The 15,877-nt window shown below is 41.4% G+C and overlaps 1 protein-coding gene across 2 annotated transcripts in view; it reads right to left on the minus strand.

The window, feature by feature from the left end:
* The window catches only part of ptprz1b (protein tyrosine phosphatase receptor type Z1b), a 63,152-nt gene extending 48,091 nt beyond the window's left edge, over window positions 1-15,061 (minus strand). For both annotated transcript variants that reach the window (XM_047336134.1, XM_035646219.2), the window contains exon 1: window positions 14,647-15,061. In XM_047336134.1, coding sequence (XP_047192090.1) covers window positions 14,647-14,710 — 64 coding nt within the window. In that variant the 5' untranslated portion in view covers window positions 14,711-15,061. The remainder of the gene's footprint in view (window positions 1-14,646) is intronic.
* Window positions 15,062-15,877: the final 816 nt, after the last annotated feature.

Genomic DNA, 15,877 nt, shown 5'->3' on the forward strand with positions numbered 1-15,877 from the left:
TAGTTTACGTATTAAATGCGGGATATCGTTTCCGAGTGTTAAACAAACCGAGCATTGTTCCACGGGGACTCCACAGTATTAGAGCGGCAATATAAAACCTTATCAGACAAGGCTACCATTGGTGTCCGGTTTGTGTGCGTGTCTGTGTGTATGTGTGTGTGTGTGTGTGTGTGTGTGTGTGTGTGGAGGTGACCGTGAGATTTTGGGGCCCTGTGTTGGAGGTGGTAATGCAGCTGAGCAGCTGTTGGGGTTAAAACACAGATATGTACGCTAGGACGGACACACACACACACACACACACACACACACACACACACACACACACAGTGTCAGGTAACACCCCTAACACCCCTCTATGTCCAGCCCGATGGGGTATCACACACTTTCTTAGCAGACCGTTGGCCTCGCAAATGTATAATAAAACCAAACTGTCCTGATATTTAAAACTCGCTTCGGCCTCAACCAAAACATACACGGCTGACAGCTGGAAACTGGCTGCTGGGTACGTTCCTGTTGGGTCTGAAAAGGACAAAAGGTTTAAAGTGAGCTAAAATGTAGTTGGGGACAGACAGTTGTCATGAGCTGAGCTTGTACTGTAGAAACGTTTTGTTAAATTTTTATGAAGCCAGACAAATTTATGATCCTGTTTTTACGTTCCAGTATGCCAAATGTAAGATGACCCACAGCGCTCTGCAATGACACTGGCACAGATTCCTCACACACATTAATAACAAGCAGCAAATCTAAATGAGTAATACCCACACTGACAGCACCAGTCAGTAGAGCTGCCTTAGGTTAAATTAGTATTTTTTTTCCCCCCTCCATTTCAACTGCAGCTTGGGCGTAAGGCAAATCTTGTATTCTTAAAACTAGAAATGCACTCAGAGAGATGCTACACCCATGCTGCATGCACTCTTCAATATTCAAATAGGCTACATTGTTAAAATATTTAAGGATGAAAAGCTTTAACTCTAAGCACAGATGAATATCAGTGAGCAAAATGTTGGAATCATCATGATAACTTGATGATCATAAAAGATACGAAGGCCAGAAAATATGAATGAATTGACAATGCCAGTGTAAAATGACATTGTAAGACGCGATGAGTATAATACATTTATTTTGTGGGCAGTCGAGTGCAGTGTAGCTGTATTGTTTGCGTATTGTTTTATTGTTTTTAAATGTTACTTTAAGTATGTAAATATTGATTAATACAATCTGTAACTGATTTAACATTTCAATGGCATATGTATGTATGTATGTGTGCTTCCGATGTATTTCCCATGCATGAGCATTAGCGTACAACTTTAATCCTGTGTTGTGACCTTGATCTTTCATGCGGATTCAAATAAATAAATAATCGCACAGGTCCCTACCCAACCTCCAACCAACATGCTGATCCGAAGTGGATCAAAACGGCCCGAGTAATCACTGTGACAGAGACAGACAAGCAGGCAGACAGAGAGACAGACAGACTGACAGAAAGACAGAAAGACAGACAGACAGACGCTACTGATTATACACTCACCCACTACCGTGTAGCCCTGGTTTAATGACAAGAGTCCATGATAAATAAAAAATCAAACACTAAATGAAAGCTGTGAAGCAGGCGTACTTAATCTGAGGCTATCCGTCTCTCAGACCTTACTGAACATCTTTCTTTAATGTGGCTACAACTAGTTTAGATTTTTTCATTAGCAATAAATCTGTCAGTTTATCATTTAATCAATGATGAAATATGACAAGGAAAATCATTATTAAATTAATAAATGATTAACATCGCTTATCAAATTACATTTTGTTCTATAATTAACTTTTTTCAACACTTAAAAATGTATAAATATTGGGTACTCAATATTGTATTGCATTATCAAAGGACATGGTTCATACTCATTCCGCTCATGGCCAGTCAATCGGTGTTTCCTACTCGGCACATTTTGCTGTTACAACTTGACTTTTTTTCCCTTTCCTTTTTCTGAGTTGCCTAATTACACACCATTCACCAAGCTTGGGTTAAAGCTGGATGTACAGTAGAGGGGATGATTGAGCATGTTTCCTCCAAAGTTTACCCTGGAGCTTAGATATTTCTGATGAGCTTGTGAGTGGCAGAGGCCCTGCAAGAGACTGACCTCAAATCTTAGCTTCAAACTATGAAAAAAATAACTAACCAGGCAGGCAGGACATATCGAATCAGAAAGCTATCAATAAAAGACAGAGACATACGCTTGAACACACACATGCACTGATTTGTGTCCAGGGGTGGAAGGAACAGATCACACATTAACTCAAAAAATTAGCAATTTTAGTTTAAATTAAGTATTTTAAATCAAATATCAAATATTTGATTAGAGCAGAGAGGAAGCGTAGATTTCTCTGCATAGTGCATGGACAAAGAGAAAATGCAGTAGGACTTGTAAGTCACTGTAGAGATGAGAACTTAAAAAAACTACTGTGTTCTGAGCATCATAGCGTTTTGTGTTTTTTGATGGCGGCTTTGGAGTTCATGTTGTTTGTACTGAAATTCTATAAGAAGTGTTTGTTGAAGTTTGTTTAGCTTAATATAACCACATGAAGACTATAGACGCCCACTGTGGTAAACTGTGTCACATGCATTGAAAGGTCAATACATTTACAAAGGATTTCCTAAAGATGTTTGATTTGTTTGTCATATTTCATTAACATTATTTACCCCTCCACGTTCCATCTATTAAAAATGTAACACAGTAACAATTACTCAGAAATCATTTTAACTGACTAACAGTACATTTTCACTTAAGTAATTAATTTACTTCTACTTAAGTAAAAATCTATTTAAGTAACATTACCTGAGTAAAATGTTGCAGTCGTCTTTCTACCCCTGGATGTATCTGATGAATCAGGTGACACAAGTATTCAGCATCACACATCAGTAAGGTGTGAGATATGATTTAGAGATGAGATTTAGGACACACAGAGGAGGAAGAAAGCTCAGGGGACTGAAAGAGGCCCATAAGTTCACACGTGTGTGTGTGTGTGTGTGTGTGTGTGTGTGTGTGTGTGTGTGTGTGTTTGTGAGTGTGAGTGTGTTTAATGTTACAACCAAATTGCTCACTCTCCAGCAGTTGTCATGTGTGTTCTGTGCATGCAGGCAGCAAGTTCTGGTTCATCCACTAAGCATTTATGACTGCACATGTCCACCTCAGCTGTGTGTGTGTGTGTGTGTGTGTGTGTGTGTGTGTGTGTGTGTGTGTGTGTGTGTGTGTGTGACTAATCTGTATGCATAGTTAGAGCAGTCAGATGCACCATTTCCATCTGCTCAGTACAAATTGTGTGTGTGTATGTGTACAGTGTGTGATTAGTAATCCTGTAGGAGTTCAGTGGAGCGCAGCAGCAATACAGCAGCCTCTGATAGAGAGAAGAAAAAAAAAAGATGGTGAAGATTTTGTGGTATCTGAACGCTCTGATCTGGTCTTTAATGAGGAGAGCAGAGCCTGAGGTCCGCTCCTGTTTTAATCAGAGGGAGAAAAATACATAAAAGGACACAAGGACATAGGACAAAGATATCTGGCTTCCAAAAGGGCTGAAAGACGTTATTATTATATAACTTTGTTTAATATTAAAAATTCAGACTTAAATAACAAAGAACAAAGACGCTATCTATAAAGTGCAAATTATATACTTCTAATCTACCGACAGTTTCGAAGTATAACTTTAAAAATCACTCAAGCTGCTTATCAACAAGTGTTGAGGCTGTGGATGATTCACTAAAGAATCCAGTCAACATGTTTCCTATCAGCATTCAGACTGAATCAGCGGAGTTTCCATGACAACGGTTCACAGCGTCATGACAACAAGAGGGGCCCCCGATGGCGCGTGGAACACCCTGACTTCCTGTTGGCTTCCTGCTCCGACTCTCTCCATCGCCGTGGATACAAAACCATCTCCTCTCCTCTCTATATTTCAGTGCAGGGTCACACCCCCAATTCCTCACTCGTCTGGCAGGCAGCAGACTCTCACGCACACGCACACACACACACACACACACACACACACACACACACACACACTCACACACACACACACACAAGGATAATAACACAAAGACACATGGACACTCATAGACGAGCAAACATAACCTGTATAGAAATAGAAACATGCACACTTGACCATTCACATACGAGAGTGATTTTTTTTTACAGTGTGTGTATGTATGTATGTGTCTTGGAGCGCCCACCCAAAGATTTCTATTCAAATGTGTGTGTGAATAAGGAGGGTGGTCGGCTGGTGGGGGTTGGGGGGGTGGGGGTTAATCAACTTTCAACCCACCGATTGGTCACAGTTGCGGCCCCCTGATGAACTTTCTCACTGGAAAGAAGAAAGTTTGTACTCTGCTGGATTGAGTTCACTTCCACTCCGCTCGTCCGTGAATTCCACACTACACAAAGCAACAGACAATCCTCCATTAACGTTTCATCAGACCAGCTGCTTTTGGTTCCCACTTATCTTCATTAAAGAATCTCTTAGCAGCTCATGAAATGAGAGCACTGCAACAAAATGTCAACTTTTATATGGAGAAAAAAACTAAAACAACAGACTATTCAGTGGTAATGTCAGACTTTTTTCTCTCTCTTTGAACGTTCAAATCTGCCTGCTGCACCGCTAAAAGGCATGCTAAAGCTCTTGCCATGATGGACAGGTCGGAAAAATAAGTTTTAGACACCACGATGACAAAGAAATTATTCCAAAGAGAGGAGCCGTTTCTGTCGTCTGGAGGATTTTTTGTTTTTTTTAAGTCTGGTTCGGACCAAATGACAATTTACTGCAAATGTTGTCCAGCTAAATTTTTTGCCGGAGGCGGTAACACTAGCAATTTGCTCCACCGCCCAAATCGAAAGCATGTCATGGAATACGAAAAAAAGTATGAGATTAAGCTTGGCTTCCACAACATCAAGTAACGCTGGCGAAAGTCGAGTCAGATGACGCTTGAAGACGCGTTAACTCGAGGGACCACATGCGACCACGGTCCGGGTCCGGACCCAGAGGCCATCCTATCTGGACCCAGACACACTGATAGATAATTGGGGAATAATTAAGTGTTGACGGAGTGTTTCCATTTTACCGGTGGAGAGTCACTACACTGGTGTTGATCTTTTCCTGCTTGTCATCCAGACCTTAGTCGGGAAGCATGGGATAAGTTTCAAAGTTTCAGCTTTCTCCAGGACCGAAGCCTTGTCTCACTTCCTTCAACAGCGAGACTTCTCTTTAGACTCGAAGCACTGCGGCATTAATTATATTAAGACAGACTGTAACCGGTGCCACACATTCACAACTCCGCTTCTCTCCAGACTTTGCCATGCGTTGGTATTCTACGATAGACGTGTAATATTCAAACTCTTTTTCCGTGCATGCCAGTGACGACACCATGCAGTGGGAGCAGTGCAGTGGGGGTGAGCCTCAGCGCTGCCATGATCTGTCTGACCTTTAATGTTGGTCAATGGATGTTAAACAAAGGCTTTAAACCATGGTGCTGGCGAAATTTGCAAGACAACAGTCACACCAGTGAACCACAGTAGCACCATGACAGAAAGAACAATACTACGCAACAGAGAAACCCTATGATTGTGACAAACTGTGGAAGGAACATGTCCAGTCATTAATCAAGCTCTTCTTCATAGCACGGAAACACGAATATGAATCAAATAGTTCTATGAGCAGCCAATGGAACCAGATGGATCCAGTTCTTCTTCAATTAAGGCCAAAAGTCTGGTTAACACTTCTCCAAGTCTACACATGAGCTGCTTTCAGACATGCATTGAAGTCCGGACATTTTGTATGTGTATGTGAAAACGCAAATGTCCCTGTTGATGTGAACGCGCCTGACTCGGACAATCGCCTGATGCGTTGGTCATTTGCGAAAAGCAAACTCAGGAAAATGTCCGCAAAATTTAATCCGGGCATTTTTCTGAATGCATGTCAGAGTTACAGCTACAGCGTAGCTGTCCATAAGTATTTGGACAGTGACAGAGTAATTTTGCCTCTATACACAACCAATTCATTTGAAATTAAACAATCAAATTGTGTTTGAGGTGTAGACTTTTAGCTTTAAATCAAGAGGTTTAATATAAATACTGAATTAACTATTTAGCGATTCTTATGCATATAGTCCCTCCATTTGCAGAGGCTCAGAAGTGGCTGGACAAACTAACATAATGATAAATATAAGGATTGTTTTTAACCCTTGGATGAAAATCATTTGCGGTCAATGACTGCCTGAAGTCTGGAACCTGTGGATATCACCAAATGCTGAGTTTCCTCCCCTCTGAGACTTTGCCAGGCCTTTACTGCACCTGCCTTCAGTTGTTGCTCTGTAGGTTTTTTCTGCTTTCGGTATAGTCATCCGTAACTAAAAAGGCTCTGTTGGGTTCAGATCAGGTGATTGACTTGACCGCTGAAGAATACCTAATTTCTCTGCCTTGAGAAGATCTTGAGAAGCTTTCGCAGTGTGTTTTGGGTCATTGTCCATCTGCAGTAAGTGCAGAAGTGCTGTCCTATCAGTTTTGTAACATTTGGCTGAATCGGAGCAGAAAGTAAAGGCCTTTACACCTCACAATTGATCCTGCTACTTCCATCAGCAGTCACATCATCAATAAACACCAATGACCCACTTCCTCTGGCAGCCGTACATGCCCATGCCATAAGAGATGCCTCCACCATGTTTGACAGATGATGAAGTTGTCATGATTCTGGCGGATGATTAAGTCTGGTTATTTTGGACTTGGTTTTTCTTTATGGACTCTTTTTTGCCCTCTTGTGTCTAATTACTCTTCCCTGTGTCTTGGTCAGTTCTTCCTGGTTCCAACCCGGTCTGTTCCAGTTTCCAGTCGGTGATGTTTGTTCGAGTCTGTTAGTGGATCCCCTTTCGTTGGATTTAGTTTTTTCTTACGGACTGTAAGTCAATTTTGGTTCACCGTATTAAATCAGCTCGATCTCACCGCACTCTGCATTTAGGTCCTCATTTTTTAAACCCTAACAGAGGTTTACTTCAGATCATGAATCTTATTCATGTTCTTGAGTGTTCCCCGTGTTTTGCACGTTGTTGTAAATCTCTTGATTGTAGGCTTTGACAATAATACAGCTACCTCCTCAAGAGTGTTTTTGACTTGGCTGGATGTTGTAAGGGGTTTTTCTTCACCAAAGATTGGATTCTACTATCGTCCGCTTTCGTCGTCTGCCGTGGACTTCCAGTTATTGAAAGTGTTGCTGAATTTTCCAGTGGATTCCTTCATTTTAAGAATGTACCAAATTGTTGATTTAGCCTTGATAACACATTGTCTGCTTCATTTTGGCAAAATGACAAAACTTGTCACTGTCCAAATACTTGATGAACTTGAATGAAGCTGATTGTATATCGTGTGTGTAGCTTTCAGGGTATATCGTGCCCTGAAAGCTGAACGGCGTCTGTATGTGTGTATTCATGTTTGCACAAATCAAAGTCTCATACGGCCATTAGGTGGCCAGCCGATTGGCAGTAAGGTTCTCTCCCTCTCCGGTAGCCTGAGTCCTCGGTGCAAGCCTTTTAAAACACAACGGTGGCTTTTGTATGTGGGCATCGGCGGAGACAGACGGCCATTGTCAGCTGCTGTTACTTCAGGCAGACCTCCTCAACTGGAGAGATTGCAGAGAGAGCGTTGGCATTTTGTGGTTTCAGTGACTCGGTTTCACTCTTCCTCTCCTTTTCACCTTTTGTTCTCTGTGATCATGTGGTCATCCTCCCTTTCTACCTTGCGCTTTTCTGCTGGTTATCCCCACTTCCTCTGTACAGCATGTTTAATCTGAAATCCCGTCTTTGGTCATCTTACTTGGAACCTACGAACTTCATATCCCCTCTAGTGAAACAAAAAAAAACATTATCTTATACTCTTAATACATAGCTCAACATTTTGACTCAGGTCTCAGACAGGAAGTACTTCAACCTCATGATGACTTGCGAAGCAGTCTGCAAAGCAGTCATTGATCTGTTCAGTGCACCACTGAGCCTTTTACTGGCTTTAAAGAAATACCCCGCCAAAAGACTACTGTATCTGTTTAAGTTCAAATATTAACTTACTATTAACTGTGGCTCTGCAAAGGTCTTAGTGTGCTCCTGCCACTGCAATTAGCTTGCACTGAGGTCATAGAAAATTGTCCAACAACTCCTGCATCATAATCCTCAACAATCACTCGAAGCCAGATACATTTCTCCCTCGCCTCCTCACAAGCTCTATCAGAAGTTTGTTAACTTACAGTAGTGATTTAACAGTGGAGACGTGGATGGAGCTTCAGGAGTTTTTTTGAGAAGTTTCTATTTCTGCCACTTGACATGGGATCAGCATTGGAAACCTGACGTCTAATGTAGCTCTTCTCCATGAACGCAGGCTGTAAAGCTTTCAGAGCCAGACGGGATAAAGTGAAGAGGTGAAAGAAGAAAGAAGGAACTGAGGAATTTTTCTCAATGACAACTCATACTGTGGTCATGTGGTGAAGCCCCCCTCAACGACTGTATTCTACTTTTACATGAGACTTTCATATCTTCCAAGGACAGCCACAGTAACTACTACTGAACAAACTTTGGAGTGGCACAAGTGTTTCACTGAGCCGAGTTCCTTGTACAGGCTGCTCAGCATCAAAGCGACCCAGCTGTCCTGGTGGCACAGACGGGCTCGAAAATAACCGCGACCGTAATGCTGCCACAATAAGAGCAGACTGCAGATGAGTGGATTTGAGAATAAGAGCACTTATGACTAAAATGCTGTTGATGGGAACAGGCCAGCAGAGGGGGGGACACAAAATATCACAGTAGAGAACAGTTAATCAATTATTCAATGTAACATCTGTGGTTTTTCAGAGAAATGCCAACACTGGTGACGATAACAGTGCAACCCACTTCTATCAGAACACACAGAACCCAATCAAGTTTGCTTTTCAAAATAAGAGTTATGACAGAAATTCTACATTCTACAAAATTAAAAACTTTTTGCGTCATTCTGAGGATTTATCAAACTTTTTACTACAGTATCCCCTTGCCTCAAATTTGAATGCCGGAAATCTGATTAGATTTTTCTCCACTAAAACCAGACAGTTAAGAAGGCTTTTGGAAATCGTGCTAACAAGATTTATTTCCCCAAGTGAAGATTTTTTATTTGGCTGGTTTACAGAGCTTGAGTCTATCATGCTGTGTGAGTGTGTGTGTGTGTGTGTGTGTGAGCGTGTGTTTGTGCATGAGTGTAAGTCGGCGCACACATAATCTCATCTTAAACCGAGAGTTAAAGCTAGAAGGAGGGAGACACGCAATTATATCTCACCATACTATACTGTACCGTATACTGTACTATATACTGTACAGCCACTAAAAATGTGGAGTATAGAAAGAATTAAATAGACAGTGATGGTTCAACACTTTGACATGGACAGTGTGACATTGTGTCCTTGAGTTAAAAGACCAATTTGTTCATATGAGAGGATTTCAGGATAATGAAGAGTTAACTAGTTGACTACAATGCAGCATTAAAGTGATGGTCAGCATGACCCTAATCACTGTGGTATTTAATTCACATTGATTAACACTAATCGTTAAGTTGGGAGGCATCAGATCGTACGGCCGCATGTTACTGACCTTATTAAATGGACTGCGTATTGGCCAGATGAGGCCACAGTGAACACAGTTTATTTCTCAATGTCATTATAAAATTCAGTTTCTTGTATTGACTTAAATTAATTCAGTCACTGAATGTGTTCCTCTTCTCCACCACAGGATCCTGGCATATCATAACTGTCCTATTTCTCCCAATGAGTTCCACACAGTGAGGTTCAAACTGTTATAGATTTTTAAATTCGGGGGAAAAGAGAACACCAGCATCACATTAGTTCTCAGTAACCAGCCGGTACCCAGAATTTGTGTGCTGGAACATTTTTTCCAGGAGAGAGACTTGTTCCATCCACTATTGATATCAATGTAAACATCACTCTGGATGTTGATTAATAAATAATAGGGATGCAAAATAATATTGGCACGTCATCGGTATTGGCCGATATTGACTTTAGAATTAAATATCGGATATTGGCAAAAAGATCCAATATCGGGCATCCCTAGTAGAGAATGAAGCTGCTTATGTTTTTTGAACTTTTTCAGATTTTGTTTGCACATATCAGTGCAGTGCAGATTGAGCCTAGACTTAAGTTAATGATTTAAAAGATTGTACAGTCACATAATGGGCTTCTGTTTTCAGTTAATGTTGAGTTTAAGCTGTAGTCTGATAAGCACATGTAGTATACTAATTCAGGGACATTAACTCTGAAAATACGCTGGTATTTTATTTGGGTATAATTGTTGAAAAGTTGTACAATGCACTTTTCCAATGTTTCCTGTGAACAGAAGTTATGTTGAGTTACTTTGTCACTGCCAAATTTGCCTACACGATAAGTATGCATAATAATATTTCAATTCCACTACAGAAGAGACTTGATGATCCCTGCAATTAGGTGTGGGGGGAAAAAACATATACGTATATATATTGGTACCGCTATCTGTTATTGAAAAAATGAGTTGTGAAATATCGGCAAAAAAAATCCAATATCATGCATCCCTAATAAATAAATAAATCGTCAGCAGCTTTTTGTCACATCCTTACAAAGACCTTGGCAAATCTAGTAGTAAGTTAATAACACTTTCATCCCGACTGTTATTTACTATGTATCCGAGTGTATCTCATCACTCTTCTCCTCATATTATTTATGGATTTGCACATTCAGGATGCCAAGTGTGCCAGAATGTGTTTGCCAGTGTTTTGTAAGCAATTACTACTACACCATCAGGCGTTCCTATTATGCCACCGGATGCAACCCCTCGGGTTCAAACGCTTCGAGTGTACTGGTTGGACAGATGGTATCTCACAAGGAGAACATATGATCCAAGGCTCACATTAAACATTACACATGAGCTACTTACACTGTGCGTGGTGGCACGATGGTCGGATATCTATTGGTCTCGAGATTCTTCTTGGAATTCTGGTAACAGTAATTTGAAATAATTCATTGATTCGAAATAGGTGGAAACTTCAGATTTAATAGTATAAACACTCTCACACTCAGGTGTACAAACTACTGCATCCATAACACACTCACACAAGTGTAGGGCTGCAACTAACCGATTATTTTCATAATCGATTAATCTGTTGATTATTTTCTCGATTAATCGATAAGTTGTTTGGTCCATAAAATGGTGAAAAATGTTGAACGTGTTTCCAAAAACCTGAAGATGATGTTTGGATTTGTCCACACACCAAAGATATTAACTTTACTGACAGAGAGGAGCAAAGATACCAGAAAATATTCACATTTAAGAAGCTGAAATCAGATAATTTTTACTCTTTTATTCATAAAAACAGCTTGATCCGATTAATCGATTATCAAAATAGTTTGGCGATATATTAAGTAGTCGATTACTCGTTGATTAATCGATTAACTGTTGCAGCTCTACACAAGTGTTTATGTAATACACACACACACACACACACACACACACACAAATAAGTATTGCCTCTACACTCTAGTATAGATCCTGTCGGCCCACAGGCTGTTTCACTCCATATAACCATTCACTATGCACCGACAATCCCGAAGTACATTTGTGACCACTCACAATACAATCACTGTGTCTAAACAGCTCACTAAAAATGTATTTCTTAACAGTCATACCGACTAAAGCAAAACAATTCAAAATTTACAAAAATTACTGGTTTAATGCTTTGAGGCCAATGCCTCGCGCTCATTAATAGGTTCCAATAGTGTGGTACCACACTATTGTAACAAAGACCCCCGGAAACATAACAGTGAGTCATCTAATGCAGTGTGCTAGGGGTGTAAATGCTGATACCAGGAAACGACCAACAAATGCAGACAATTACTGGCAGAAGGCATCAGATTCAATTGGTCCCCTTTGGAAAGCTTGAGTGGAACAAAAAGTGAAGTGTGGAGTCTGGTGTCAAGTGTTTTGAACACCAGAGAATACGATCGCAGACGCGACCATCGTGCTACGTTGCATCTGATTAGTATAGAAAAAATCTCTAACCAGCAGAAGCACAATGTATTAAATATGTGAATGCTGGATGGATCAAAACAGGAACACATGGTCAAATCCCCCCCCTCTGCTCCTGCAGAGCACAGTGGAATGGCCGGGAGCAGGTGTGAAACCACCGAGAAGTCAGATGCATGACGTACGGCATAATGTATAGAGAGAACCATGCTGTGCCAAAGCATATGGTACGGTGGAGGACTGCAGCTATAGAGGACTGTGTTCACTGGCAGAGCTGCTTGGACAAACATAGCCACTATAAGAGCAATGTGTGATTATTGAAGGATGCTCCATTTCCTTTCTTTTTATGAATTGTAAACTACTAAAAACAGCATATTTAAAATTAAAGTTTAAAAGGAAATAAACCAAGTTGCATTCTTAGATGGTTGCATATAAACTTGAAGCTGCATAAAAGTTCATCAACAACCTTAAATTTGCCGTCATCCTCTGAATGAGGACTCGATTGCCGCAAATTGAGAGCAGCCAGACTGTGACTGCAGAGTAATGCAGATCACCAAAGAGCATCACGGAATGTGGAAAACAGAAAACTCAGCCCTTAAAGAAAGAAAAGAATCTAACAGAAAATGATCTCAGGCCAGTTGTGTCCATAGGATCCAGCTTTAGACAACAGCTTTAGTTCAAAACCAGTGGGGGGGGCGATGGGAAACGAAACAAGAGCAGCAGTAACACGGGGATGATCTCAAGTTTAAGTACTAACGGCGCTCACGCACCAAATCTACCACTATCACCGTTTGTCTGTTTCTAAACCAAGTTACACAACATTAAATAATTAAAAAAACGTCTCATTGGATCTTCTGAGTTAATCCGATCACACAAAATCTCATCAAACAGGGAGCAGGCGGGTTTGTTGTTCAGGATATGAAAACATTTGGAAACCCTAATCTCATTTTCCTCAACATGAGATTCATCTCCCGCACTTTATTCCACGCTAACTATGGGACGAATCCATGTGAAACATGTTAGCATGCTATTTGATTTCTCAAGGGCCAAATCAAAATGTCAACCAAAATTGTACCGTGGATGTGTGAGTGCAGACTGCCAGGAGCTTTTCAGAGGGTACAGAGGAGGGTCCTCGAAAAGTAACCTTTTTGAGGCCGATACCAAAAGTAACAATATATGTTCTTATCACAAACATTTCTGATGAGATTCACATAAACTTGTAGGTTCAATTCGGCCTCTGGTGATTTAACAGTCAAGCTCTACCGTGCTTCCATGCTGTGTCATGTCAATTTGATGTGGCATACATTTATATATTTCAATCTATTTTTTTCTTGTGAGAAAAGTGAGCTCCAAAAGTATACGGACATGAAGGCATATTTCAGGACAACTATTTCAGGTGAATTAACCTTCACAAAAGTACTAGATCGTTATATCCACATTTGTTATTGCAGATGCCACTGGTCCAGTTCTGACAGTCTGAAGGTGTGATGCATTATTGCATGATGTCGTGTTCAAAGATGAGGTGACGATTACAGTTGGAAAACTTGGACGTTCAAAGACTGAATATAACTGCTCCTCGACTGGTCTGGTGTCGATTCATCTCATTATTGACTGAAGGCAAATGTGTGTCTTGCTTATTTTACTTTTCTTAACTAGTACACAAATTTTACATAAAGGAATGATGTTTTTTTTTATCTCACTTCCCCATCTGCGACCCAAATACTCGAATTAGAACCAAGCCCCAGTCTTGCATGTCTTGGGGGGATTTGAAATTTGACATCTGCTCTGCTGACTCAAATTTTGACAATTTTTTTTTCTTCCAACAAATGTTTTCCGTGAAAGCAGCCAACTTTATGAAAACAAACAGAGACAATGTGGTCCACTCAGGCCACGTGTCTTGAACTTTCTGGACTTATATTTTGCATATTTTTTTCTACAACAAGAGTGACGGGAAATGTATATTCAGCATCCAAGTTGAAAAGACTTGGAAAGACACCCGCCTTAAATGTATAGTGCAGAGCAATAACTTAAGCACAATACAGGTCGTAAAATTCCTTTGGAGTTGGGAGTGTGACAGACTCCCCAACCACTTCAGTAATATGTCTTTAAAAATACTAGAGATATTATATAAAACAATAGTAGACAGGTTTGGTGGCAGGATGTCAAAGTTGGAGCACATCATCCATATACACAAAAGAACATGGAGCACAACATTACAATTCATTCATACTTCAGCTTGCGTTTTTTTGGGGGGGGGGGCGGTGGCTCAACATGTGAGAGAAATCCCTGCACGTAGCCCACTGCAGAGGATTGAGGCTTTAAACAAAAATCCAGAGCAGACAGTAGGAGACACATTTCGTGTCGAAAACGCACGTTTTAAGAAATGTCATCTACGTGTAAAATTCCTTTTTTTGCTGGGGAGCCGCCCTCAGATTCTGAGACAAAAGAGTGAAATGTGCACTGTGCAGAATGTTGGAGGAGAATAAGAAGACAGACGCACCCGCTCAATCTCTGACAGCGTTCGAAACGTCCGCAGCATCACACGTCAAATAATGTTGTTTTTCTTTCTCTTTCTCTTTTCTCTATCACTTTCTTACCTAGTTGGCTGAACAGGAGCAGCTGGGAAACGACAAAATCGCTCCTGTGAAGTGTCGTCTCCATGGTGGCGGCGTGGAAAATTGAACGTGTGGAGGCAGACAGTGGGTTTATAAGGAACGCGGCGGCGGGTCGGGGTGCGTAAAAGATGAGCTACCACCAGGTCATCATCATCATCATCATCATCATCTTCGCCATCAGCCTGCCGCCCGCTGCTGCCGCCGTGCACAGGCTGAATGCTCGGATAGGTTTGGCTCTGGTCGAGCGCGGTGCGCTGCGGTGCGGTTCGGCCCAGCTTGGCTCCGCCCGGCTTGGTTTGAAGAAAGTGCTGTCTCGCGGGCTGGTTGGATGATTGGGGACGTGCGCTGACACGTCTCGCAACGAGAGACGGGGCTGCGTGCGCGCCGCCCACCGTTCTTAGTGGAAATGACTGTAGCGCTCCGGTAACGTTCTCATGATGTTGCTACAGGGACACAGTGTGTGTGTGCGTGTGTTTGTGCGTGTGTGTGTGTGTGTGTGTGTGTGTTTGGGTGGGGGGGGGGGCGTCTTCCACCGCCACGGCAGCACAGTGGGATTCGGATCAGATTCTTACTGTAGCTGCATCTTCAAGGTTTACAATGAAGTCATCGAGGTAATACAGGAATGTGATGCCCATGTGTATTTGGCCGCTTCGTGACTTTATCTCCAACAGTGTCACTGTGACAATGCACAGGCAGCAGATTCCATTACAAACATGTTCTATTCATGAGCTTCTATCCCATTTGTTGTCCATCGAGAGTTGCCCTGACCTTATTTTTTCATGATCATGTGATACAGTATTTATAGAGGGAATGATTGGATAGGTTTTGCACAGTGTCCGACCTGGCTATTACAACAACACAAGTGCATTAGATGAGGATAAGAAACTAGGGGGTCGACCGATTCGGCTTTTTCAGGCCGATTACGATTATTACTTATCTAAGACGCCGATAATAGATATGTGGAGTGTGTGTGGAGTAAATAAGTGAACAAACAAACAAATATGGACAGGACATCGCTAAAGTCCAGAGTCGTGACTGCGGCAGCATCATAGCCAAAGTAGCACATTTTATAATGAAATTATCTCATCGGCAAATCGTGCCATGAAAGCGGTGAATATGGACACGGCTGATAATCAGTCAACCCCTATAAGAAACATGAAGTCCCTATATGTAAGTAAGGCAGCAGTGACGTTATGGTAAATAAACAAAGTGC

This window comes from Scophthalmus maximus, chromosome 12, assembly GCF_022379125.1.
Source record: "Scophthalmus maximus strain ysfricsl-2021 chromosome 12, ASM2237912v1, whole genome shotgun sequence".
Lineage (NCBI taxonomy): Eukaryota > Metazoa > Chordata > Actinopteri > Pleuronectiformes > Scophthalmidae > Scophthalmus > Scophthalmus maximus.